The following is a 23,490-nucleotide window of genomic DNA, read 5'->3' on the forward strand; positions in this document are numbered from 1 at the left end:
TATTCTTTCATTAATCATTTTATAAGCATGCTTACAGCAGAATAAGATTCACCCTTTAAGAAGTACTTTTATATGTAGTAAAAAGAATCTAAAGTTATATTGAAGTGTGAATATTTGCTTTAATGGGATTTTAACAGTCAGATTATGTTCTTCACATAAAAATGAGAACAGAGTTGCTAAAATAAATTTGCCTTTCAAAAATATCCTAAATTAAGAATTTGTACCTGGATAAAAAGTTCCCATTAAAATGTGATACAAAATGGATTTGATCCAAGGACTTTCCTTTGCATGATGACTTTTTAAGCGTCCTAAAAAAGTTAAAACAGAATCCACTGGACTTTGTTTCCAAGTTTGAAGAGGTCTCTATTCCCATCCAGGAAGCTTTTTCAATTCAAAATGTCAGGAATAGCGTTGAGTTTGATTCTTTATACAGTAGCCCAACAAAGCCTTGCTTTTGCTTACAAAACATGCAAACTGAAACGGATGAATGGGTCCTCTCTTTTGGAATGACCATGACCTGGACGACTGAGAATCTTCACCAGATTTTTTTAGTGCTTTGTAAATTCATAATGAGGAAGATTAAAGATAGTCATATATGTCTACATCTATGTATGCACATGAATGCAAAAAATATAATCCCTGTCTTCTGTCTCTAAGGGAGGATACTGAAACCCAAGCGGTCTACCAGTCTGTGCATAGATGTTTGACGATGTTTTACCCTTGCTAATGTAACCATTGTTTTTATTAAATCCCTGTGACATTCTTACCTACTTCTTACCTGGGTATTTTTCTTACGTTACATTCGGGGCCAGATATTTACTAACTCTGGTCTACTTCACAAAACTAGAACCAGAACCAAACATGGAGCAGCAGCATTTATGCTTCAGGAATCTAGAATCAAGCTGTAAAAGCTTTGGACTTTAAGTTGCTTTAAATCAAGATTGAAAATGCAACTATTTAAAGTTGCCTTTAACTGGGCTATCTAAACATTTTTAGTTACGTTTCTAGTCTAACTTTAGTTCCATCTTCTTAAACTTTTGTCTTTTTTATACTTTTATGAAGCGTTGTCATTAAGATATAATCCACTTATTTTGATGTGTCACTTTTATTCTCTTTCACTGTTTCTGTTGCTTCTATTCTATTACATTGTACTTTTCTTTTTCTCATGTAAAGCACTTTAAAATGTGCCATATGAAAAACTAGCCTTGCCTAGCTGCTAATAAACGTCACCATTTAAAAGGTACCTCAATGTTTCGATAAGCAATGTTATTCTATTCACCCGTCAGTCATAACACTGCTATGCCTGATCAATGAACAGATATATGTATTCCAGATCTCTCCATTTTGATGGCATGAATTGAATTCAGGCCCAGTCTATAATTCATTTCCTCACACACAATACCTGTTTAAGCCTCTAGATGGCAGCAGAAAAAACAAAGAAAATGAAAAGTAGGGTAGATTCATCTTGACATCTTTATTCTTGTCCTGCAATACATTTGCCACATTTTTTTTAAAGAGTAAATACATTTTAAATAGCTACACAGCTGACATTTTCACAAAACTCTTTAACGCCTCAGATCCAGTTTGCCAGAGAAGAGATGAGCGAACGAGCTCACTGCACCTTTGTGCAAACCACCAGCCGTCCCATTTCAATGGTCCACAGTCCGTCAAGCTCGCCAAGGTTTCAGACAAGTCAGGATGATGTAGGTGATTTGCAGGCTGAGTATTTACACACCAAGCAGCTGCTTTTCTCTAATGTAACAGGGAGTTTGTGTGCATAGAAATTTGTGGGGTTCAATGCTTAATCTGTGGGAGAACTAGAAAAAAACATGACAGTGAAAGAAAGGTTTTAAACTACAACTGTATCCACATGTTTAACAAAAATTTAGTTTTTAATCTCCCAATAAAACCACCTAGTGGGGTCAACAATGATCCCCTACATCATTTCCTTTATCTTTACACGAGGCGTCTTTTGAACTAAATTTAAAAGAACTAAACATTCACAGTCTGTGTCCTTTTCTCTGAAGGAGAAACGGACAAGTAACAAAAACAACAAAACTGACCATTAAAATTCACATAAGCAGTCTAGTCAATATTTCTGGTATTGACTATACAACAATCAGCAAAGATCAGATATGATAAAAATGTAGCCAGTAACATTTGAAATTATTTACTGAAGCCTGAAAATATGCCCAAGATTCACAGGTAAAGCAAATTTTAGATCCTGCTAGTTAATACATTTCCGTATGCGATGAATCAATGCGGTACATCTTTTTGTTAAATGTTATATCGATCTCTTCCATTTTTCTTCTTTCGTATCTACTTGTTTTAATTCAGTCTGCTTCTCATTTAAAGTTGATTTCCTGTTTCCAACCAGCAAAAAATCCAATCCAGAAAAAAATGCTATTATAGGAGTACAAAATAATAATCTGTAGTGTTATGTTTTTGTTTTTCTCACATACAATATATATTATCAGATCAAACATAAAAGAAATCACCTGTGGTGAAGCTTGCTGCTAAACATGAGGTAATGACTAGAGAGAGATAAGGCAAAATAAACACATCAGTCTCGTTTAGGCAGCAAAGGAATTAGTCACGGACAGCGCAAGCCTAGAAGCATTAAAAAAAGTCCAAGCAACCCACCATTCACCACCCGGCGCACGCATTAGTCCCACATGTAGTTAATGGGGTTTCATAGAATGAGCACCTGACTTGCTGTCGCTCTTTTAAGAGAGCCGTAGGTGGCAGAGAAAGAGGAACAACTTGAGGATATAATGGTGTGTGCGTTTGTGGAAAAAAAAAAACTAAAGTTTGGACTCTGAGGCAGGACTTGTGCGCTACAACAGTCTGCAACACCAACTTCTGACACCTTTACTTTGGCTGCCAGGACAAGTTAGATGAGCCCTTCCTGGACCTTGGTTCCTGAGCCTTTGATTTAAAGAAGCAAATCTCGCAGTCTAAAAATAAGAATAATTCATAAGTAACAGCTGTAAACACTAAAGTTACTGAAATGAAATGTGGAAAAAATGAACCTGCACAGCTTTCCACTGTGAAACCAGACCCCATCAGAGAAGTAGTCAAAGGAGAAAGTTTATTTCCAACACTTTTAGTAGTTTTGAGGGTGGAATCCTATTGCACCAGGATATACTGTACACTAGCCATCGCAAATATAATTTCACAATTAGACTTTTGTAAATAGTGAATGCACCTGCATGCTTGAAATCAACTTATTTTAACACACGTACTCCAGGACCTTTAACCATTTCAAAGAGGGGCTAATAATAATAATAATGTCACAGTAGGTGCTGCTTGAAATGAGCAACTCTTCCAGTGGCTTTGAAATCTACCAATCACAACAAAATCCACACATTTCTTTTACAGTTGCTAATTAGTAAAAAAAAAAAAAGAAACAATCTTTTCCAGATAAAAATGGTCCAACAACTGAACAAAAAGCAGTATGGGTACAGTGAGAAGGTGGAGGTTGATTATTTATGCATTGTGATAATAAAAAGTACAATTTCTTTCCAGTTCTGCATCCAAAATGAAGGTAAGTCAGTATTTCCAGAGGCTCTGTAGGGAGGTGGGGGGGTTGGGTTTCAAGGCAAGAAGGAGCGTGTAGAAAACACCCCCTCTTTGCAACCAGTGTTGAGACCGAAAACAATAAGTTAGCAGGAGAAACGTGAGGCAACCACAACCTGTTCAGAGTCAAAAGCCGTGTCGCTCACAGGTCCATGTAGACCCCAAAAAAAAACAAAATAAAAAACAAGAGAGATTAGGAGACGGGACCAATCCAGTTCAGCGAGCCACTCAGGCAACAGTCAAAAAAATCCTCTTTTCCTATGGTTTTAGTCAGCCATGTTGGTTTACATCTGAGCTTTCACTTCAGTCATCGTCCTTTAGAAAAAAGTTCATTTGTCATCTTTAAGTTGTTTTATCCATCAGTTGTCGACTTCATGCTGCCACTTCGCGCTGTAGCGTTTCTCCTCCTCATGTAATGGAGAGCTGAAAAATGAAACCACACAGATTGATGGAAATTAGATCCCTGTAATCAGTTCTGTGGAAATGACATAATTCTGCTTTGAAACAACCTCCAGCAATCACATTCAGGGCTTAGGCCACACATGTTACCAGTTGGTGGCAGTAACAGACCGTTTCATTTTTGGCACGACTGCCATTATGGCTAAAGAAAAAGAAAAACAGGTTTGCCATGTCATGTATCAAATGATGCTTTTGAACATTTCTGTTTTTGTTTTATCAGCAGTCAGATTATGGATTTGATGCATGGATTAAAATTGTCACCAATCACAAGTTGTTAACAGATTCTTATGCTCATATTTCTTTCAATGTTGTAAGATGAAAAGAATTTTGTTTTTTTTTTACCTTAAACTGCTGGCATCAGTATCAATTGCAAAGGTTATTAGACTTTATGTCAACTGATATGAGCTCTGCAATTTGATTTTGAATGGAGTCAAGGTCGGGCTTATTTCAGAAGCTCAGTGTTACGCTGCTTCATGTCTTTTGTTGTCATTTTTGCCTAAGTTTATACCACTTGACTCAAACTATCAGCCGGAAATAAAAGGAAATTGTAACAATAGCCAGAAAACAACCCAAATACGGAGTGACAGAATCATAAGACTGACCAAGAAAAAAAAAGAAAAGAAATGGCTGCCCCAAATCTAATGATCAACCAAGATTTGCACCACATGCAGCGTCTCAATGCCTTAAAGAGCAAAGATTTTATGGCTGGATGAGGTGAAGCCTGAGTAAAGCCCGGCATATACTGTGAACATTTTTTCCATTTTGACAACTTTTTGCCCGACTTTCAGCCTGATCCTGTGTACAGGGGTTAACAAGGGGCGTTAGCCTCTCACGGCCACCTCCCGATAAGGAATCTTAAGGTCCGGAGAAAATCAAACACGTTTGAAATTCAGTCGACCGCCATAAGGTGGTAATTAGCTCAGTGCGCATTCGCAGGCAAGGATTATTCTTCATAGGCGAAAAACACAGAAGCAGGGCGAGGGTGAAATGAAGTTCTTCTGTAAAATTGACAGAGCGTAGTAGCCATATTTGCCCAGCCATGCCTTTGTCCAAATACGTCGTCGCCTTGTTTTTTTGTTTGTTTTTTTAGGGCTTTCAGCACACAAAATTGCACAAATTGCAAAGGCGGCGTGTTTCACTCTAGTGAGCTTCATATTTAACAGGAGGCATCGACACTTCCGTCTTTTTTCTCTTCTACTCCTTTGGCTTCTAGATAGATGAGTCCGAGTAGCGCCATCTCACTGCGGAGGTAAATTCGACGTGGTTTTAAGAGGAGTAGTGTGAGCAGGTAGATCGCATCAGAGCTTCGGGCTGCACAGTGTGAGAACATATGTCGTCAGCTGTGGACTTTTAAACCCTGTGATTTCGTCGTACAGTGTGAGCTGTAGCTGCGTGCAACGACTGAAAAAAAAAATCGTACAGTGTACGCCCGGCTTAACTGACCATAAGGACCAGAATAATGGCTAGAGGGGAAGCTCTGAAACATAAAAACTATTAGAAACTGACAACCACGGTGGTAACATCACACCAATGGTCTTTCTTGTTGTCAGTTCATTGCACAACATGGATGGAATAAAGTAGTAGGAGGAAGGATATCTCTAAAATCTTTAACTTGACCTTAAATCAACATCCAAAAAGCTAAACTTTGGACTCAGCAGGTGTGATCCCAAACACACGTCAGAACCCAATGTATAACGAATAAACAGGGTAACAATACAGCTTCTTATTGATCACCAGCTCGGCCTGCTAAAGTTTATGGACTAGTTAATAGAATAAGTCAGGAAAGCAGCTCATTTAAATGGACTCTTCCATTTCCAGAAAAGAGATGTCAAACATCCCACCAGGGGTAAAAGAGAAGCAGCTTTGGAGCTTGTAGAGGGAAATTAAACCGAATATCAGATGGTGCAGGAAACATTTGAATATGTCTGGATAAAAGGAACATTCCAGATAATCTTCAGAACTAAAGCTCTGTTTGCCAAACAAAAAAAGGTTGTTTTAGTATTACCTTAAAATGGATATAATGCAGAAAAAAGGTTGTGGGTTTGATTCCTGCCTTGTGAATGGTTTTCTGGGACATTGTTTTCATGCACGTTTGGCTTTTCTAGTCTGCACCATGTGTATTAGTTGAAACACCCAGCATGTGCTCTGGCTTCCATTTTTATACCAAGTTGGCATCAAAAAATTGATGCATGGACAATTTAAATCCTTAAACAGACTGTAAATACCATGACATTCATGCCCAGAGCAGATATAAAAAACTCATGTTAACAGGAGCAATCGGGGAACAGTTACAGAGTTCACCATGCTTACCTGCATCAGGATACCACACATCTGCAGCTCATACAGTCCTGACCGCTCTCATCAGGCGGGTTCAGCTTCCTCAGCTTGTGCTGTCTGATTTCCCTCACCAGTGTGTAGAAGGCGTCCTCCACTCCCTGCAGGCACGTAAAAGGTTAGTCACTGAAAAAGTCCCTGGAAACTAAAGGACCCTATAAGGCAGGTGTACACACTGCCAGGGCAACGCCTTCCCTTTTCAAACAGTGACTTATAGCGAATTAATACAGATAAATCACATCTAAATTTTGTTTGCACATTACCAGTGATAAAGAATATACAGGATCTGGTCTGAATGTGAGCCTATAAGAGCCTACATGATGATATGTGACAGTGAGTCACAGACAGTGGGAGCTATGCAGCAGCTGTTCCTTAGGAGGCCTTTTAAATGATGTAGCTCTATTCTCAGGCTAAGGTAAGCTTGCCATGACTCACCGCCTGCAGCATAATGAAAATGTTCTCGACAGCAGAAATTACATCACACCAGCGGCCGTTCACTGCTACTCACTCTCTGTGTTTAAATACGTCAAAAGTACAAATCTTTCAGAGCTCTGTAATAAATGTCAATCTGATGTAGGTTCATTTATTCACTGTTTACTGTTCTCATATCCAACACTTTTGGAGTTTAATTGTTCAACAGTTAAATCTTTTATTCAAATGTCATCTACATCTGAGTGCAAAGACTTGCCTGTTAGGACTAGAGGATGACCTGCATGTTGGTTTTTGCCACAGAGACCTTTTAAACCTTCTGCTTCACTGACAAAACTCCCACTCTCAATCAGTGGAAACAAACTGTGACTGGTATCGTTCCAATTTAGGCTTTTTCTATGGCATTAAAGGACAAACACTTTGCATTATATTAGACATGGAGTCCATTTCTTGACTACCTAGGTGTTGCCACATCTCGCAGGTTGAGTTCAGGGCTTATGGACCTAGGCTGGGGAAAAGACCCAGAGTTATAGTGTGTTAAGTTATCAAATTTCAGTGTGTATAATTTTCTTTTCTTTTCTTTGGGGCACCTGATTATTCATAATTTTTTTTTTTTTGTGGATGTTTGTTTTATTTTATTTATTTTTCTTGGGTTATTTTTGTTTTGTGGTTGTTGTTAATCACACCGGGCTTGAAAGTCTGTGTTTTTGTTCACTATCAGTGCTTAGTTTTCTGTTGTCCTTGTCGTTTCTGCTTGGCAAGAAAAGGTTAAATAAAAAAGTTTGAAAAAAAGTACAAATCTGGATACAAAGTTATTGCTTTAGTCAATAACAAATTAGATTTGGGTAACACAAATGTGCATTTAAAAAATGTCCTACTCGATGATCTGGAATGACACTTTGAGGCTTACAGAGAAAAAAAAAGGAAAAACAAAACCTAAATCTGAACACCTACCTGTCGTGTTTTAGCTGAGGTCTCAATGTAAGGGATACTGTAGGAGCGGGCGAGCTCCTGGGCTTGCCTTGTGTCTACTGTGCGTGCTGGGAGGTCACATTTGTTTCCAACAAGCACCATTGGTACATCATCAGAGTCTTTCACACGCTTGATCTGCTCTCTGTCAATCGAAAACACAAAGAAATTGCAGGTTAAAAAATGCACAAACAAACGGCTGTTGTTTCTTTTTCCCTGTTGCAGGTAATCAAAGCACCAATTAGGCAACAAAATACTGAGAAAGCATGTACGGTAGTTATATTAGTAATACAGAGTGCAGTCTTTGAATTAACTCTAATCACCATATGTCCATGTCTATAAGTCCCCAAAATATTTTATAAATCATGTATTTTTTATTCTATTCCATTCTATTCTATCCTATTCTATCATCCAGGGAACTTTAGGACCCTGAGGTAGAGCCATGACCGGTAGATGCTGGGCCATGCTGCACTGCTGAAGGAGGATGGTGGGGAGTAACAGAAGGGGGTGAGGTGATGTGGAGGGATAGACAACAGGCAAGCGGCAAACAGCATTACCTCATCACTACAGCAGCAAGTGCTAAATGCTGTGCAGCCTGTGGGTGGGGTACTGAGTGAGAGCAGTGGGTCACATCAGCTAGTGTGGAGTACAGCAGGAGGTTTCTGCCACTGTCAGCCTAGTCCGCTTTCATCCTAATGCAGACGACCGTCTGCAGCAGGCGTTCAGGGCCACTCGTTTTAATGCACCATCATACCAGCAGGTGACAAACAGTCAAGGAAACGTTTCTTTAAAAGCATGCCTATAAAAACAGGCGAAATCTTTTAATAACTGGACAGCTATAACAGAGCTACACCAACCTGAAATCATAAGCATGCTCTAACACAGTGGAGTTTCAATAGAGCTATATTAAGACCGCATCTAAAAACAGGCTGTGCTGTGATGGCTTAAAAAAATACATCTATAAAAAATGGGGGTATTTATTAGAAAATCATGCATTTATGCATTCTGTGCTTTATTAGGGAAATTAAAATACTAACTTGGTGAGAAAGACTGTTTTTGCCAAGATAAATAGTCCTGTCATCTCCAGTAGAAACTGGCTTTCTCCTTCCCTGTCCTTGCGAACGCTACCTCTGCCTGCTCCTCTAATTGAGTCAGGATCAATTTCATTGGCATCGCACTGTTAGCCTCCAGTTGGGGGCTAAGCTTTCTTTAGCTTGTGTTAAACACTACAGCATGACATCACCCTACTACCGCAGAGAGCTGGCACACTCACACATCTACACCAAACCATCAGACTCCAGGCCTCACAGGAGCCCTTGTTGTTCTTTCATATGCATATAAAGGAGCTAAACAGAAAGATTGAATGATTTTGTCGTCAGATCCATTAAAAACAAAACGCACATCCTTTTAAATGATTCCAACACACCTGTACTGATGAATGTCCTCAAAAGACTTGGTGTTGTTGATTGCGAAAACGCAGAGGAAGCCCTCTCCTGTTCTCATGTACTGATCCCTCATGGCGCTGTACTCCTCCTGACCTGCAGTGTCCAAGATGTCCAACAGACACGTCTCCCCGTCGATAACCACTTGCTTTCGGTAGGAGTCCTTGAGAAAAAGCAAACGATGTTTTAATTGATGCAAAAAGCGCAGCATTCTTAACTACAGTGTGTCAGACAGGAAGGGCAGGCAGGAAATTGAGAAGATTCCTATTTCAGCTGCCGCAGGAACAGGTTTGGTCCCACAACATCAATAGCTGAACCAGCAGACAACTAGTTCTAGCTTTCTGCTAAAAAAGGGCTAAAGACGCTGCCAGGAAAGCCCCATTCCCCTTTCAAACTGTCCCTCTTTGCTAAAGGTGGGTTTTATGCAGAATTAGGCCATAGTATATATTCTTGTGTTTTGAAAAAGTATTGTGGCGTTGAATAGCTAGGACACTACACAGAAGTTGTGTATTTTAAATGGCTTCAGCAATTTTTTTTATCAACTCAAAATAAAAGAGTTTGTATCAATTGGCTATCTACAAATTCCTGACACACCGTCATCACGTTTGGGGCTGTTTTGTCCAGTCAAACCACTTCCAAACATTGTTGGTTTCAATGCATTCCAGATTTTGGAGTTGTGTTTCAAAAATAATCCCTTGTGGATTCGCAAAATATGCTGATTTTATACAGCATAAACTGGATTAGTCTGTGAGCTTTGACCACTTGGGAGTATGTGTCTAATTTTCTGACAAGGTCAGAGAAAACCAATAGGAATATGCATAATTAATAGCATTGTTTACGCATTACAGACCCCCAATTAAATTTTTGGTGAGTCTTTTTGCTAATCCACAAGGTCTGTCAAAGATTATTTAATAGCATTTGAAGGAAAGCCTACATAAAGTTGATCTATCCAGGGATCTTCTCATACTAATCTGGTAGGTAAATGAAAACAAAAGGACATAAAACGACTCAAATCTGTAAACTACAAACAGATCTCTCAGGTGGGATCTGACATACTTTCTTTGAATAATTCAGCCTCCTTGGGTTCATAATTAAGGGTTAGCATGTCCTGCAAAAGGACAGTCATGGTTAGATTTTTGATATAATTAATCAATATCTATTTCCTTTTAAACTTGATCTGCTTTCACATTAAATGAATAATCAGGCGTTCAGAGAAGCAGAGCCAGTGTTTAGCCATCCAACATGCAGTCAGACAAAAAAAACATGGAGTGCTCTCCCTTTGTTTGTTCGAGCATAGGGGCCAGGAATGCAAATACACAAAAAGGACATTGTCTGGTCAGAAGCAGGCGTGGTGAGAAAGTGAGGGAGAGAGAGGGGGAGACAAAAAAGGGAGAACATATTCTCCAAGGCTGCCTTCTTGATCCAAGCTTCCCATCTTTTTCTCTATCGTAACGTAAAATATAAGAAAATCTGATGTTTCAACCAGCTAGGAATACCAGATTTTAAATAGCAAAGCTTAAAGACAGCTGTGATTCTAAGTTGAAGCAATCCTGCACCTAAAACTGCCTCTAATGAGACAAACCTGAGTCTTTCTAAAGCTTAAAATAATGCTAGCCGTGTGTGGAGGCACTGTATATACTGTATATATCCGATGCACCTTTTTCTTCCTTTGGCACCTTCTTCTTCTTTTTTGACTATTTGCGCTGATGCAATGATCATTTCTCTGCTGTGAGATCGATAAAGTCAATCAATCAATCAATAGCTCCTTTCTTCCACTTACTGCTGCTAAATTCAGGTCAGCTGACTGAAATAGGGGAATGAAATTTAATAAGGCAACAGCTTTAAGAGTACAACAAGTATGAATTAAATACAGGCAATTAGATGCAAATGGTGCATTCTGTTCAAATCCAATTCCAGTCTATATCTAACCTACTTCTAAGCATCAAACCAAAAATTAGCCACAAATGATCCATCAATGAATAAAAGCATAAATAATAATAAAAAAAACACAGTAGTTCAAGAGGGAATAATGAAATTTTTTGCACATTATGATCAACTCATTGCCACTTCAAGCTCTGGGATAATGGAACAGGCAGTCATACCTCTATGGTTGGGTCATATTCATCCACAAAGTGGTTCTGGATGAGCTGGATGGTGAGTGCACTTTTGCCCACGCCTCCAGCGCCCACCACCACCAGCTTGTACTCCGTCATGTTCGCCGCTGTCGTCCACAACACTGCTGGGGAGAGGAAAGAGGGTTTTTTGTAAGGAGCGTGTTTGTAAAACCAAATGGTTTCAGCAAGAACTGAGCTGTAAGACAGGTTTTAATGCCAATCGGAGGCCCTTCCTGACATGTGGCACAGACAGAACATCTGATGATTCCATTACTGCCTAATGGTGTTAGAAAAAGCAGTCTTTTACATGTGTTTGAGTAGGTTTTCAGTGGGGGGTTGTAGTTTTTGAGACCCTCAAAAGGGGAATGTGAAAAATGTGAAGGTACTCGGTGTTCCGACCCCTTAGTGCACACGAGGGGGAGTGCAGGAAGGAGAGAGGATGGAGGGACACAACCAAAGTGGCAGACAGATCCCCGTCACTCAGGCTTCGGATTACTAACCACTACCATTTAACCTTCAGAGATACAGGCCAGAGACAAATAGAGGAGATAATGTAAGCCACGGTGTGGATAAAACGTGATATGGACTAGTTTACACTCAGAGAAACCTAAACAGCATCAAAATATGCAGGATTGGAAATAATTATTGGTTGTTAATAGGGTTTGAAGATTAAATTCATAGACTGGAGGCTGAAGTTTTACATACTGGGATATAATCATTATTGCAGGTTGGTAGCATCCAGCTGAGGGTCTGTTCTTCTGCCAGTGTTACTGCTGCGATTGGATGAAGCAGCACAAAAAACAACAAAACAACAAGATTCTTTAGATTAGTAATAAAAATGAGAACAGAAATAACATTCTGAGAGCGCGGACCTTGTGCCCCATATCGCGACTTACACCTATAGCTAAAACTCACACATGATCTGAATCATCACCAAATTTGTATCAATTGTTCGTTGGCACAAAGCGCACCCCGTAAAATCTTTTCATTTCAATCTGATCATAACTTTTCAAGTAACCCTTGCAACAAAACACAACCAAAGACTTAACCTCCTTGGCTGAGGTATAAAAAAAAATATTCAAGGCGTTATATAAATGATTTATCCACTTAAGAAAGTTAAGGAGTATGCTTTGCTGAGATCTTACACTAAAAAAAAATGGACAAACTCTCCTTTTAAAGTGTTTTTACTAAAGTATGCCAAACCTTGTGGATGTAAAAATCAAACCATCATCTGCAAAGTGTTTCTCCAAGAAATGAGAAAATTCCATATTCAAACTGACTTAAATGGATAAACACACTAAAATAAAAGACCTTACCTCTGGTTGAAGGGCCTAAAGTACGAAGGCCGCTTAATCAAACAATAAGACTTCTTAAAAAACAAACAAAAAAAACGTCAATTTTACTATTTCAAGGCCTAAAATGTGTAAACATTTCAGCGAAGATAATAGAGAAAAAAAAATAATAACAGGTTCCAGGTATTAAATCAGCAGGGGGGAAAGAAGACCTATGCATGCTGTCCACTAAGTTCTGTAGAAGAATATGACTCAGCTTACAGGGAAATTAGAAGAAGCTTTTACGATCTGAAAATGACTCAAACCAACCGAAAAACAAAGCAAAAACAGGATTTAGGAGGAAATAAAACAGCACATTATTTCACATTAGGGTTTAGCAAGACTATATCCGAAACCAGTGTAATCACGGCTAACCACTAATGATTGCTACTGGTCTGTCGTACCAGAATGAAGATGCTGATTGGTCATGTGACGCCATTATGATGTCACCACTGATTGCATATCTCAGAGGGAAATGACTGGGATCTCAATAAACGCTGTGCTTCTTAACAACTGAATATTTCACTTCGGAATGGAGATAACATTTGTTTGTCACTCAGACCTGAGATTTTTCTTCTCTAAAACTTTGCATTTGTTATAATCATTAAGTAAACTGTACCTTTGGTAATGCAGACTTAATAAATCCTTTGTTTAATGACAACAAATAGGACAAATACGCTCATATACAGTGTGCTTGGCTGCTGTTCTGCAAGAGCGTGGAAAAGGAAAATCATTAACCCGCAGCACCTGTTACAGTGTGCATCCAGTGCATTAATGTATCATTACTACCAAAGGTCACATAAGCATTTGAACCTTGTGTGGGCAAAGAGAAGTCTTCTGTCATATGAAATACACCGTTATATCCATTAGACAAACTGATCACTCACTAGTGACTTCAGCTGCTCTTCAGTTCTTTACTTAGTCAGAGCAGAAACACCCTAACGTCCCAGGGGACGCATAAACCTCAAGACTTGTTTTAAACCTTGTATTAGAGAGAAGAGCTCTAGGTCTTGGAAACACAGCCTCAGGATGAAATAAAAGGAAAGAAATTAAATAAATAAAATCATATGAATTATAACAACAAAAAAAATGCCTTCATGAAGCCAATGAAGAGCGAAGTGAGAATAATAAATGATATCTTGCCAGTGTTATTAGCATCTAAATTGTGCCACTGTGCTGTAGGGGCAGACTAATATTAGCAAGCAGGACGACCAGAATGACGTTAATGATTACCAGGAGAGTGGGACTCCTGAAAACAACTTTAACTGTTCTCGTTTAATCAAACAGGTACCAGTTATGTTCCAGCATAGCATCCCTTTATAAGAACCTGGGTGGATCAACGCTCAGTATAAATCATGCTTCCTTTCCAAAAACCCCTGAACTGTAATTATTAACAGGTATCAGGATGTATTTCTACTTGACATAACGAGCCATCGGCTTGTTTCCGGAACCATGATATGCCAATGTTTAAAAAAAACTCAGAAAAAGCTGAAGGAAAGCTACCAAATCTTTCTTTTGCTCAGAAAAAAGAAACACGTGTAGACTACTAAATATAGCCTGTGTTTGTCACACTTCTGCTTTATGCATTAAAATAAACATAAAAGATGTGTAATGAACAATAACAACATGCATCTATTACTTAACGAAGCAGAATGAATGTCTGATATTTTATGTTTTCAATACAAACGTTTACTAGGGATCATGTTTTATATTTTCTACATAAGGTTATGGAAATCCCATGGATCCATGGCTGATAGGGCACCTGCAATTTAACAATAAACTGGGTCTTGTTTGAACTTGAGTGTTTCCCCATTTCTTGAATCATTCACTTTTCAAATACCCCTAATTTATATATTTAAAAAAAAAAAATCAAATATGGGATAAAAAAAATGTTCAGGTCAAAAAACAAGCTGAAGCATTAAAATTACACTCACTGATGTATAACTAGGTTTATTACACTTTGCATCTTAATTCACACCGGCCCTTTCTTGTTCATTACCAACCACACCTTAAAATAATCTAATCAGCTAGCCTGAACGCTCCACTTCTGTCATATTCATTTTAGACAATAAAAAAAATGTTATCAGTATGTGCCCACCCAGGGTAAACATCACAAATGGTTCAACTCTCCGTATCTCCGTTTACAGTATCCAAACATTAAATGACACAAGTGATTATAATCGGGTTTTAATAGAACTGGATTACTACTAGCAAATGATGAGGAAAATAAACCAAGCACACTTTAGTATGGGTAATAAGGTGTTATGAAAACTTTAACACTTGAAATCCCCAAAAATTCACAGTCATTCTAAGGAAAGCTCTACTGTAGAGTTTTACTCTGTCATCATTAGGTCCTTGTAACTTGATCTGTTATGCAATAGTGGTTGGCAGACTGAGTGTGTTGAAATGGACAACGTCCCATGTCGAAACACAAATCATACTATCAGTCTGACGTAGGGCTGCAGCTAAAGATTGTTCTGCAAATTTTTAGATTAATCGATTAATAATCAGATAGCTAAAGGTTCTTTAAAGACAATATTTTATGAAATTAAGTTTGACAGGAGAAATTTTTTTATCTTAAATGCAAAATTTTAAAGGTACAGAGGATGATCTTTTATTTCCAGGTGGATCTTCTAAATAAGTGGTCCTTTAATTGGCAATCATGCTGGTGATATTTTTACGTAAGGCCATCCTATGTGCTCGTCCTGTTAGCTATATTGATCTGCACATGAGCACATATGTGTGGTGTACTACGCTTTCAGACGGTCATTGAAGCTCGCCTTTCTCATCGTGGTTCTTTGAAAAATGCTCTTAACACTGCGGTTATTTATGCCCATGCAACTATTATGCCAAACTTTTTTCTTCCACTTAACTTTTCACCCATACATTGCATACAGCAGCCTACACACAAACAACTTATTTAGCTTTAAAGTTTTTCCTGCAAAGCCGGCATGTTCTAGGTGCCCAGAGCCATAATTGTGTCCATCATAACATGCGACACATCCTACTAGTTCTGTGTAACGACCAAATTTTGTGAGAAACTGGAATCCTGTTTTGGTCAACTTAAAGGCATACTTATAAAAGCAAAAGAAATAAATGGTTTAATGCTATGTTTAGTGAAATAATAGGCTCTATACGCTATATTTAATACTCTATATGGTTATACTCTATTTTTTTCTCTAGTCATCATGTGGTCTAGAACCCTCCTCCTGCATTATGGCATCACAGTTACAAAAAAGTAGCCCAGAGAAGGCAGTAAAAGCCAATCGTATCAGCGAATCGTGACGTTTCGTAAGCTGATAAATCAAACCTGTACCCGTCGGGAGAAAAGCATAGACATCTTGGTCATCAACAAATGCACATTGCTTCTCTTTGCTCCTTTTTTTTAAATGAGAAATTGTCATTATCTTAGCTGAAACTGGATCAATTGCAGTATCGACAGCTGAGTCATACAGCGTAGCCACATTTGTAGTGTCCCAGAAAGGCCCTTCTGACTTTGGTCATTCCTACATGTCCCGCCCCAAAAAACACTGCTGGCATGTCGTTGGTCCGACCCGCAGGTTGTTACGAGACAGACATATTGGCGGGAGACTTTCAAGATGGATTTGTTGCGAGACTGAAAACTCAGATCTCGTGACAATCCAGCTTGTAGCGCAAGGTTATAGCAATAAAATCCAATCCTCATTTGTTGGATCATTTTGTAATTAATTTCAGTTTTGTATAAGCCTATTTTACATACATGCAAAAATGCAGCAATCTGAGCTCAAATTGTTCTGGGTTTGAACAAGACAAACACTCCTACTTAAACCCACTACCTAAAATAATTAACTTAATAATAATGTCCTTCAAATAAGAGAGCATCAAATATTTATACTTTGTTGTGCAGCTACCCAAAGCTGCTCAATGTTGAACCACACTTTTATATGTTGGGGGTATTTCCAAAGCTTTAACTGTACCAAAGGTCCGACCAATAGGCAGGGAGGTTTCCTGTTTGTTGAATACGGACCGCCCTTTGTGTCCAAATGTACTTTTACATTTGATAGATTAATGCTTACACTTTCTGGAATAGAAAATGAAAGTAAAAACAGTTGATAAAGTGGAATAAACACAAAAAGATAAAAACAATCACAACAGATACAAAACTTGTATTCAGGAAACGCCAATTCAACCTGGCTGTGTCTGCTACTGGGAGACTGGAGAAAGCAAAGCAGACACTCGTGCCATCTTCCCACAAACTAGGCCATGGCAGCATCTGATTAATTATCCACACACACATATGGAGATGAAGAGCAAAAATGAATCATTGATGGATGCTGTCTGGTTCCAGAAGCCACTTGTTGTCACTGGGGGCTCAAAGAGGGCAGCTCTTCCTGTAGACGGCGGGGAAGTATGAAAACGCAGTCATCTGCGCTCACGCCAATCTTTTCCCATTTTTCACCCAGACAGAAGGAGAAAGCATATTTGCCGTTTGTTAGAGATGCTGCAAAATTTAAGATAATTGACATTGTTGATTTGAAAGTTATAATACAGTATTTATGGCAGGCTGGAATATTTAACTTTTTCTGTGATACACAGATGTATATATATTAGTTTTTTTAGATACAGTTTAAGATTTCCATGTTTTTGCATCACAAAGTAAATAATGTAAAGTTAATGTTAACCTATCTTTTTTTTAGTGGCCCATTAGCCCATACTTCGGTATAACTTCAGTCAGACCTGCATGTTCTTCTGCTGTATGTGTGATGGATGGACACAGAGAAAACCTCATTGTATTTGATTGAAATCTCATGTGATTGTCCAACACAAAGCAGCACACAAATCTGAACTAATGGGAAAATGCTTTTAGACCCCCCGGATGCTGAACCTCATTTCCAAGTCTTTTGCAGCTTCTATATAATGTTTTCCTTTTTTACGTTTTCTGTGTAATGAGCTCCCTCCTACCTCCCTGACACGAGCAGCTTCTATATCCATGTTAAAGAAAATACCTCCCCACAGCATGATTCTTCCCTTCCCATGCTTTAAGGTATGCATAGAGGGTCCTAGGTAATGTGCAGCAATACTTCTCCCCTCACATCTGATTTTGCATGTACCTTACGAAACTGACTAAGTTTACACTGCAGGCATTAAGGCTCATTTCTGATTTTTTTGGGGGGGAAATTAGATTTTTTTTTTTTTTGCGTGGTTGTTCACATTTCTAAATATATACGACTTGTATGTGATCTCCTGTGTGAACTGCTTTCGTACAACGCAAGTGTCGCACATGTGCAGTAGAGGACGCAATGACGTCACAGGCCAGCATGTTCTGTGTTTACAGAAGTAAACATGGATGGCAGTGCTGGAGCGCATCTGGCGATCTTTCCAAACATTAAAAACTCAATCTTTTCAAAAATGGTAAAAAAAAAAAAAAAGAAAAAAGTCTGCTCTCTGCATTATCATCCACCATGATTGTTGTTTTTCCTTCCCGCTTCTGCACAGCAAGATGCAGAATAGTGACCTTTGTTGAGTATTAATGACGTTCGGGTCGGATGAATTCGACCTGGCCGTTCACACTCAGGTCGAATTTGAAAAGATCAGATACGTATTGGATTTTGGACCAAATATTCAAGTAGCCTGGGTCGCATTGAAAAAAATCGGATCTATGATGTCCAGACTGCCATGAAAAGATCAGATACAGGTCGCATATAGGCAAAAAAAAAAGAAGGGAGGGGGATTTGGTCACTTCAGGCTGCTGCGAGAACGTAGCCTATAATGCCACCTTCCCCCAGATGCTGTCTTGCCTACATGGCTTTTTGCAAACTATTAAAACTGTTTTAACAAAGAATTTTTCTGACAGCCATTTCTCAAATGTCTGATTTATGACGTGCAGGATTAATATTTGTTCCAACTCCTTTCACGATTACTTTGTGTTTATGTATTGCAAGTAATCTTCAGGGGCCTGTGCAAAACAGTGAAAGAACACTTCAATAAAATTAAGCAGCGTAGCCGACTTGACAACCGAACAGAAAAAGACGCAGGTTTTGAAAAAGCATTATCATGCTGACCTGCCGGAGAGGCCAGGGAGTCGTCTTCTAAGTGGAGTTGTTTTCTGTTCCAAAAACCTTTGCAAAGCTGCTCCCTATTTTTTATTTTTTATTTTTTGATCAGGGAACACTACCCCAGCATGTTTTTGGTTTAAAGGTATTTATAGTGCACCACCTCCAGTTTGGGAAATTAACATTTCGTTTTTGAAACCCTAGAGCACTGCCTGGACCAAAAGGATAATCTTACATGACAGCTTATGGAGGGTGCAAGCACAGAGGGGCGACTGAGAACGACGTATATCTGCTCTCACTGCATGCCAAGGGCATAAGACAAAAAAACAACGGTCAATATAAGAAGGAGGGGAAAAAAAGGGAGAACATATAGTTTTTGGTATGAAAATTTGAATTTATAAGCTGTTCATTTGCAGAGAAAAACATTCAAAGAAAACCTCTGCATCTTTTCGTTCTATTTGATACACAAGAAGCTGGACATCTGAACAGCTATCTGCTATAAACATACATTCTCTCCATTAAAGAGTCTAATTGGTTAAAGAATCCATACAAGCACAACCACTGTAGAGATAATAGATTTTTAATGGCGTAATGATGTAAGGAGACCCTCTCCAGGGACGTATCAGTCCGACAGTGAGACTCTGAGAGCCCGACTAAAACCTCGACAGTCCACCACACCCTCCCGCTGCTCTCCAATGACATCATCATCAGCATCATCCTAAAATGTATTAGACCAGTGGCGACCAGCGAGTCAGAAACAAGTCTCCTTTCTAAAGGAGAACTCAACAAAGTTACATGAGGACAGAAAACATGAGTTTAAGGATTTCGATCAGATCTGCTTATTTAGAAAGATTTGTGTGACTTTTCCTTCCTGCCTTCAAATTACACCTTTATGTAAGCATGTGTTTGGGCCCAAACAATCAGTTCTTGAAAGGCACCATAGTCCAAGTGACCTTTTCCCCACCAGGTCATCCTTTCAGCTTGTATGGCAGGGTGGAACGATACAGGCAGAAGCAAAGATGAAAAGGCTAGCTGACCCCGTCCCCCTATCACACACCCACACAAAAGCACTGCCAGTCCGACGCTTATCAGACCCAAAACATCCTAAAACTTTGAAGTTCTCGTTTTGTTTTTCTTTCTAATCCCACCCACTGGATTTCAACAAACCTTCAGTCATATTTCCAAAGAATCACTCTTTCTACAAAGATCACAAATCACACAAATTAAATGAAACCAGGAGTCTGATGGTGCTTAAAATAACTTTGGAGGATGAATGAGCCTCAGATCTGCACATCTTAAAAGGAAAGTAGCGCACCTTGATTCAAAAGGAAAGTCGCTTTTTTGTTCTTATTTTGTAACTTAAACAAAATCTGACTTTTTTTTAAGCATCTAGCTGGGCAATATCATGGCGACATTTGCTCAGAACAAGACAACAAATTAGCATCATGCCTTTATCTTCCAGGTTTCTTGCTGCCTTTATTTTCGCTGTTAAGGAAAACAGAATAAATAAGACACTTAAAAGACATATTCAAGGCTTACATAAGGCAACCTGATATCTCTCTACTCATTGCATTTCTGTCATTAGATGTTCCAACAACTTACATGAGCTAAAGCATCTTAACGACGAAAATCTATAATAGGGATGAGCACCAAGAGCAGGGAAAGTCAATCCAAAGTCCTAACAAATGACTTGGATGCATAACACTTGAAATATAATAGCCTACCAAACAGAGCATCCGACTGCAACTATGAGTGCACAGGCTGATACTGCAGCGATAACTGTGATTAGATACATTTGAACGCTCTGCTTTATATTTGCCGTTTCTGCTGGAAGCAGTAGAAATGGCATTAAGTATCTTCATTTCAGATGACTTTTGAAAAGAGGGAAAGTTGTAGTCAGCGTAATGAGAATTTTCAATGATAATCAATTAGCTAGGGAGCAGGTGGGAGCTACATATGGCATCAAAAATTGGAATATGATCTAGATCTTCATTTCAGGATTTAAAAATGTTTTATATGAAGAAAAAAATGCAAGCTTAAATGTTATTTGTTTGTTTAGGGGAAGATTTGTTAAAGGAAAAGAAGACAATCCCCGCATCATGATGCTGCCATCCACATGTTTCATCATGGGGGGTGCCGTTTTCATGAGGTGGTGCAGTGATGTCCGTATTTCTTAGCCAGGACTGGTTTCCAAATATCTGTGTTTGGTTTACCATTTTAAAAATCCACCAAACAGTGTATGAGTTGATGCCTTTAGGTAGAATATTACTAAAATAAAAAAGCAAACGGTTGATTTAATGCATGACCACACAGGCTGGGCAAACTAAGTTTCAAAGCCTGTTAATGTAAGCAGAATAATAGTAAATGGTATCAAAAGTACAAACATTTGTTAGTTAAGTAGAAGTATAGATACTGCAGTTTAAAAACACTCTGGTAAAAGTTGAAGTATCAACTTGACCTCTTTACTCAAGTAAAAGTGAAAAAGTTGGTGCTCCAAAAACTACTTAAAGTATAAAATAACCATTAAAAAAAACAGCCAGATGCCACTATATGAAGTGAAAGCTCAATTTTTCGACTATTTGGAAAAATTGAGATAGGGCCAAGGATGAGGGAGGTCTTGTTGGTCTCCATCTCCAGATAAGCTCTCGCCTGTGTCCGACCATCAGAGAATTCGACATCTTTTCGTCAATCTGACATTGTAGCATGGCATAGACAATTCAAGTTTAAAGTTAAAGAACACCTGCTTGCTTCTGATGATTTTCTTTGGCATCACCACAAATTTGACGAACAGCTTACCTAAAATTTTTTGTTTTATATTACTCATCCAATTACACTAGTATTCGCTAGATGTGGATGGCGCCAATGATCTGCCTTGGATGGCGCACATAACGAAGCCAAGAGTAACGTTTGTTTTAAAAATGTAAGAAATAGAAAGTACAGATACTTGTGTGAAAATGAAATGAGTAGAAGTCAGAAGTAGGAAGAAAATAAGTAATGGAGTAAAGTATAGATACCTAAAAAGTGTACTTAAGTACAGTAACGAAGTATTTGTACTTTGCTACTTGTCACCTCTGCAAAAAGTTACGTACATAAACAGTGTTACGACGAAAAATTTTGTTCGTTTGAAAATAGCAACTGTTAGCAAATGTTACTCCATTATAAACATGTAAAGAGGTCCCTGAAATCCATAAAAAAAGAAAAAAAAAGAGAGAGTTGGCACTTGTTATTAAGACTTAGTAACATAGTATTTTCTAAGTGGCAAAAGTTTGGTCAAAGGTAAATAGTTATTTATAGATTTTTTATTTTTTTTTTAAAAGCAGACACACAAAATCAAGCTTCATCTGATATGGATATATTGGTCCCCAAAACCTTAAGGCCAAGACAAATGGCTCCATAAACAATGTGTAGGTTAAATCCTTTCAATGGATACTCAAAAGCGGGAGTTTGGGGGTATCCATAGAAAAGGGGAATTTCAGCATAGTGGTTACAGCTCTGCAGTTGTGCTCTGAGAAGGTTGCAAGTACCTGGTTTGATCCCCACAGACTTCCACTCTGGGTCCCTGGGCAAGACCCTTAATCCCACACTGCCCCCTGGGCGCCACACAATGGCAGCCCACTGCTCCCCAAGGGGATAGGCCAAATGCATAAAGTGAATTTAACCAATGTGAGATCAATAAAGTCCAATTTTTTCAAACCTCAACAGTTATTCTCATCTTTGAAACCATCCGTCTGATTAAAAAAATGCAATGCTCTTTTTCATCCTGGACAACAAACACAAACAGTGATTAATGAAAGAGACCAGTTCTGCCAGTGATTTTTTTGTTTTGTTTAAATTTATATGAAAACTACATCTACTATCACAGTTGATCCATTTACAGTTACTTTCTCCCGTCAGTTTTACCTGGTTTACGGTAAATGGGTCGCCGCGCGCTGTTTCAGTTCATTCCTACTAAAAAGAATCTGACTTCCGCAGTGATACGTTCAATTCTTACGGAGTGAGATGGGGCGTCACCCTATTTGTCAGCAATGTTTTACTCAGAATTATCTCAACACCACAGCGGCACATCCTCAGAAAGAAAAATATGTATTTTTCTGAAAAAAAAAAAAAAAAAAAAACATTCACTGTCTTCTTTTTACAATCAAATTAAATAGAGAAACCCATTGACCACATAACTTCGTTAGCGACTTTGAACACAACTGTTTAGCAACATTCGACACAGCCTCCGGCATCTATTTATTCCCTCGAGGATAAACGTAAAATGCAGTTACAAAGCTGTGTGGAAAAAGGATTTAATTGTCCGTGGGTGAGAAGAAAAATGTTATGATAGCTGGCTAACACGTTTTTAACTATGGACCGCAATCTCCTGCGGCGTGCAAAACACCAAATGCGTACAAAAGACGACACACACCAGGAAGGAAGAAAAAAATAATAATTTAAACACATTTATAAAAAAGGAATGCAAAGTGCATACTCACAAGAAGAGGACTAATTACCGACAAATGCTACGATTCGTCAGCCGCAGAGGAAGAGAGAAATCTTTATTTCGTTGCCACAGTCAGATGGAAAAAAAAAAAGGAAAAAAATCCTGAGATCTGTCCCAACGTTTCTTCTGGTTAGCAGTATCCTCTAATTTCTAATAGTTTGTTAATTTTTCACTAGCTAACAGGCGGAAAAAGAATCACCGGTTCTTAGTATTATGAGCCCGCGTAGAACAATGTGCTTCCACGGGGAGAGAGTGGAGCAGAGGCGATGAGGAGGACACAGCCCACGCCCAGCTCCGTCCACCATAGAACCGCCCCGG

The 23,490-nt window shown here is 38.7% G+C and overlaps 1 protein-coding gene across 4 annotated transcripts; it reads right to left on the minus strand.

Moving 5' to 3' along the window:
• Positions 1-1,459: 1,459 nt before the first annotated feature.
• hras (Harvey rat sarcoma viral oncogene homolog) lies at positions 1,460-23,449 on the minus strand. 4 transcript variants are annotated; one of them, XM_015375731.1, is made up of 6 exons: positions 23,165-23,449; positions 11,315-11,448; positions 9,197-9,375; positions 7,756-7,915; positions 6,349-6,473; positions 1,460-4,002 (listed from the first exon to the last, which is right to left on the minus strand). In XM_015375731.1, exons 2-5 carry the CDS (start codon positions 11,423-11,425, stop codon positions 6,354-6,356), a joined length of 570 nt encoding a protein of 189 aa, XP_015231217.1. In that variant the 5' UTR covers positions 11,426-11,448; positions 23,165-23,449; the 3' UTR covers positions 1,460-4,002; positions 6,349-6,353. The 4 variants fall into 4 exon arrangements, with proteins under 4 accessions (XP_015231217.1, XP_015231216.1, XP_015231215.1 ...); XM_015375730.1 differs by having other exon boundaries at positions 11,315-11,451; XM_015375729.1 differs by lacking the exon at positions 23,165-23,449 and adding an exon at positions 12,032-12,050.
• Between the last annotated feature and the right edge of the window lie 41 nt (positions 23,450-23,490).

Source organism: Cyprinodon variegatus, unplaced genomic scaffold, assembly GCF_000732505.1.
Source record: "Cyprinodon variegatus isolate N-32 unplaced genomic scaffold, C_variegatus-1.0 Scaffold124, whole genome shotgun sequence".
Classification (NCBI taxonomy): domain Eukaryota; kingdom Metazoa; phylum Chordata; class Actinopteri; order Cyprinodontiformes; family Cyprinodontidae; genus Cyprinodon; species Cyprinodon variegatus.

Bases quoted from the DNA above. Each gene is read 5' to 3' on its own strand.
- hras (XM_015375729.1), bottom strand. The intron at 9,376-11,314 runs GTATGACTGCCT...CTTTTTCTCAAG, and splicing joins AATATGACCCAACCATAGAG to GACTCCTACCGAAAGCAAGT. The intron at 6,474-7,755 runs GTAGGTGTTCAG...ACGTGCCTGCAG, and splicing joins CCTCAGCTAAAACACGACAG to GGAGTGGAGGACGCCTTCTA.